Genomic DNA, 1450 nt, shown 5'->3' with positions numbered 1-1450 from the left:
ATATTAACCGAGCTACCTAGATCAATTAGTACACGTTTAATTCTAAATTTATTAAAAAAGGACAGATATTACCAGTGCATCGTTGTGAGGCTGAACGATGCCTTCGATGTCCTCGTCACTGAACGAGATGGGACCGTCGGGGTCGTAACTCCGAATACGCTTCTCTCTTATATGGAAACTTTGGTACGCTTCATGACCGGCCCTTGGGGAATGTCCGCTCCCCCCATGATCATGTGGATCACCTGCTGAGGCTTTTCCGGTCTATCTTGCTTGTTGGCGTCCACGTTCTTGAAGTGATTTTTTGCTCGTTCACTTAGGAATTCTCGAAGGTGACCTAAATTAAACAGACGAGCAACCTCTTCTCTTAACTGTCGATAATCTTCCGACGATGAATCTTCGCCGATGACCGTGGGAGTGATGGTATTTGCAAATCAGGCTCTTATCCCGTTTTTCAGGGTTAGATTGAATTGGCCTTGGGTGCCTTGTTTCTCTATTGCGGATGACGGCCGTTGCTATGGTCGCTACATCGATGTATAAATTATACTCGGACAATCTCGGGGCTTTTCTATTTCCCGAGGATCTATTGACTGCATTCCTGTTCATCAATCCCCGATTACTCGAGCCTCAATCATTCCTCTTATCACTTTTGCCTGGTTCGCCGTTGTGCACGTTACCCCTTCGATCAGGTGGATAAGGCTGGTACCTGTCATATGATGGTTTCGATTCTCGATCTGTCGTTCTTCTCGATCGATCATTCCCTTTATTGGGACGCCACGACCCCGATGCGGCTCTCAAAATCTTATCATCCTCGACCTTGATTTTCGATTGATACCTGTTGTGCACATCGGCCAAAGTGATTGCCGGGTATTCCACCAGATTTTGCTTCAGCTCCATAGATATGATCGAGCTTCTCGGGTTGAGCCCCTGGGTGAAAGCCTGAACGGCCCAAGCATCCTTAACCGGAGACAGGTCGATATGCTCAATTTGAAACTGGGCCACAAACTCACGGAGGGTTTCATCATCTCGCTGTTTAATGTTGAACAGGTCCGATTTTTGGGTTTCAACTTTAATGGCTCCAGCATGAGCTTTGACAAAAGCATCCATAAGCATAGCAAACGAGTCAATCAAATGCTTAGGTAAGTTATGATACCATATCATTGCTCCCTTAGACAGGGTTTCCCCGAACTTCTTAAGCAAAGACCAACTCCCTCTCATCCTCGGCGAGATCGTTGCCTTTAATAACACATGTGTATGCAGTCAGATGCTCGTTTGGGTCGGTGGTCCCGTTATAATTTGGGATATCGGGCATACGAAACCTCTTTGGGATCGGCTTTGGCGCTGCACTTAGCGGGAAAGGCATTTGAACGAACTTTTTCGAGTCCGGTCCTTTCAATAGCGGAGGTGCCCCAGGAATTTGGTCGACCCTCGCATGCTCGATTTTGATTTTGCA

General features: G+C 46.8%; 1 protein-coding gene across 1 annotated transcript; it reads right to left on the bottom strand.

Moving 5' to 3' along the window:
- Positions 1-624: 624 nt before the first annotated feature.
- Positions 625-1158, bottom strand: LOC132053820 (uncharacterized). Its single transcript, XM_059445920.1, has one exon. It carries the CDS (start codon positions 1156-1158, stop codon positions 625-627), a length of 534 nt encoding a protein of 177 aa, XP_059301903.1.
- Between the last annotated feature and the right edge of the window lie 292 nt (positions 1159-1450).

Source organism: Lycium ferocissimum, chromosome 4 (genome assembly GCF_029784015.1).
Source record: "Lycium ferocissimum isolate CSIRO_LF1 chromosome 4, AGI_CSIRO_Lferr_CH_V1, whole genome shotgun sequence".
Lineage (NCBI taxonomy): Eukaryota > Viridiplantae > Streptophyta > Magnoliopsida > Solanales > Solanaceae > Lycium > Lycium ferocissimum.
Note: the sequence above shows the minus strand (reverse complement) of the source record. Positions and strands in the feature narration are given on the sequence as shown.

Bases quoted from the DNA above. Each gene is read 5' to 3' on its own strand.
- LOC132053820 (XM_059445920.1), bottom strand. From the start codon at position 1,158: ATGATATGGTATCATAACTTACCTAAGCATTTGATTGACTCGTTTGCT.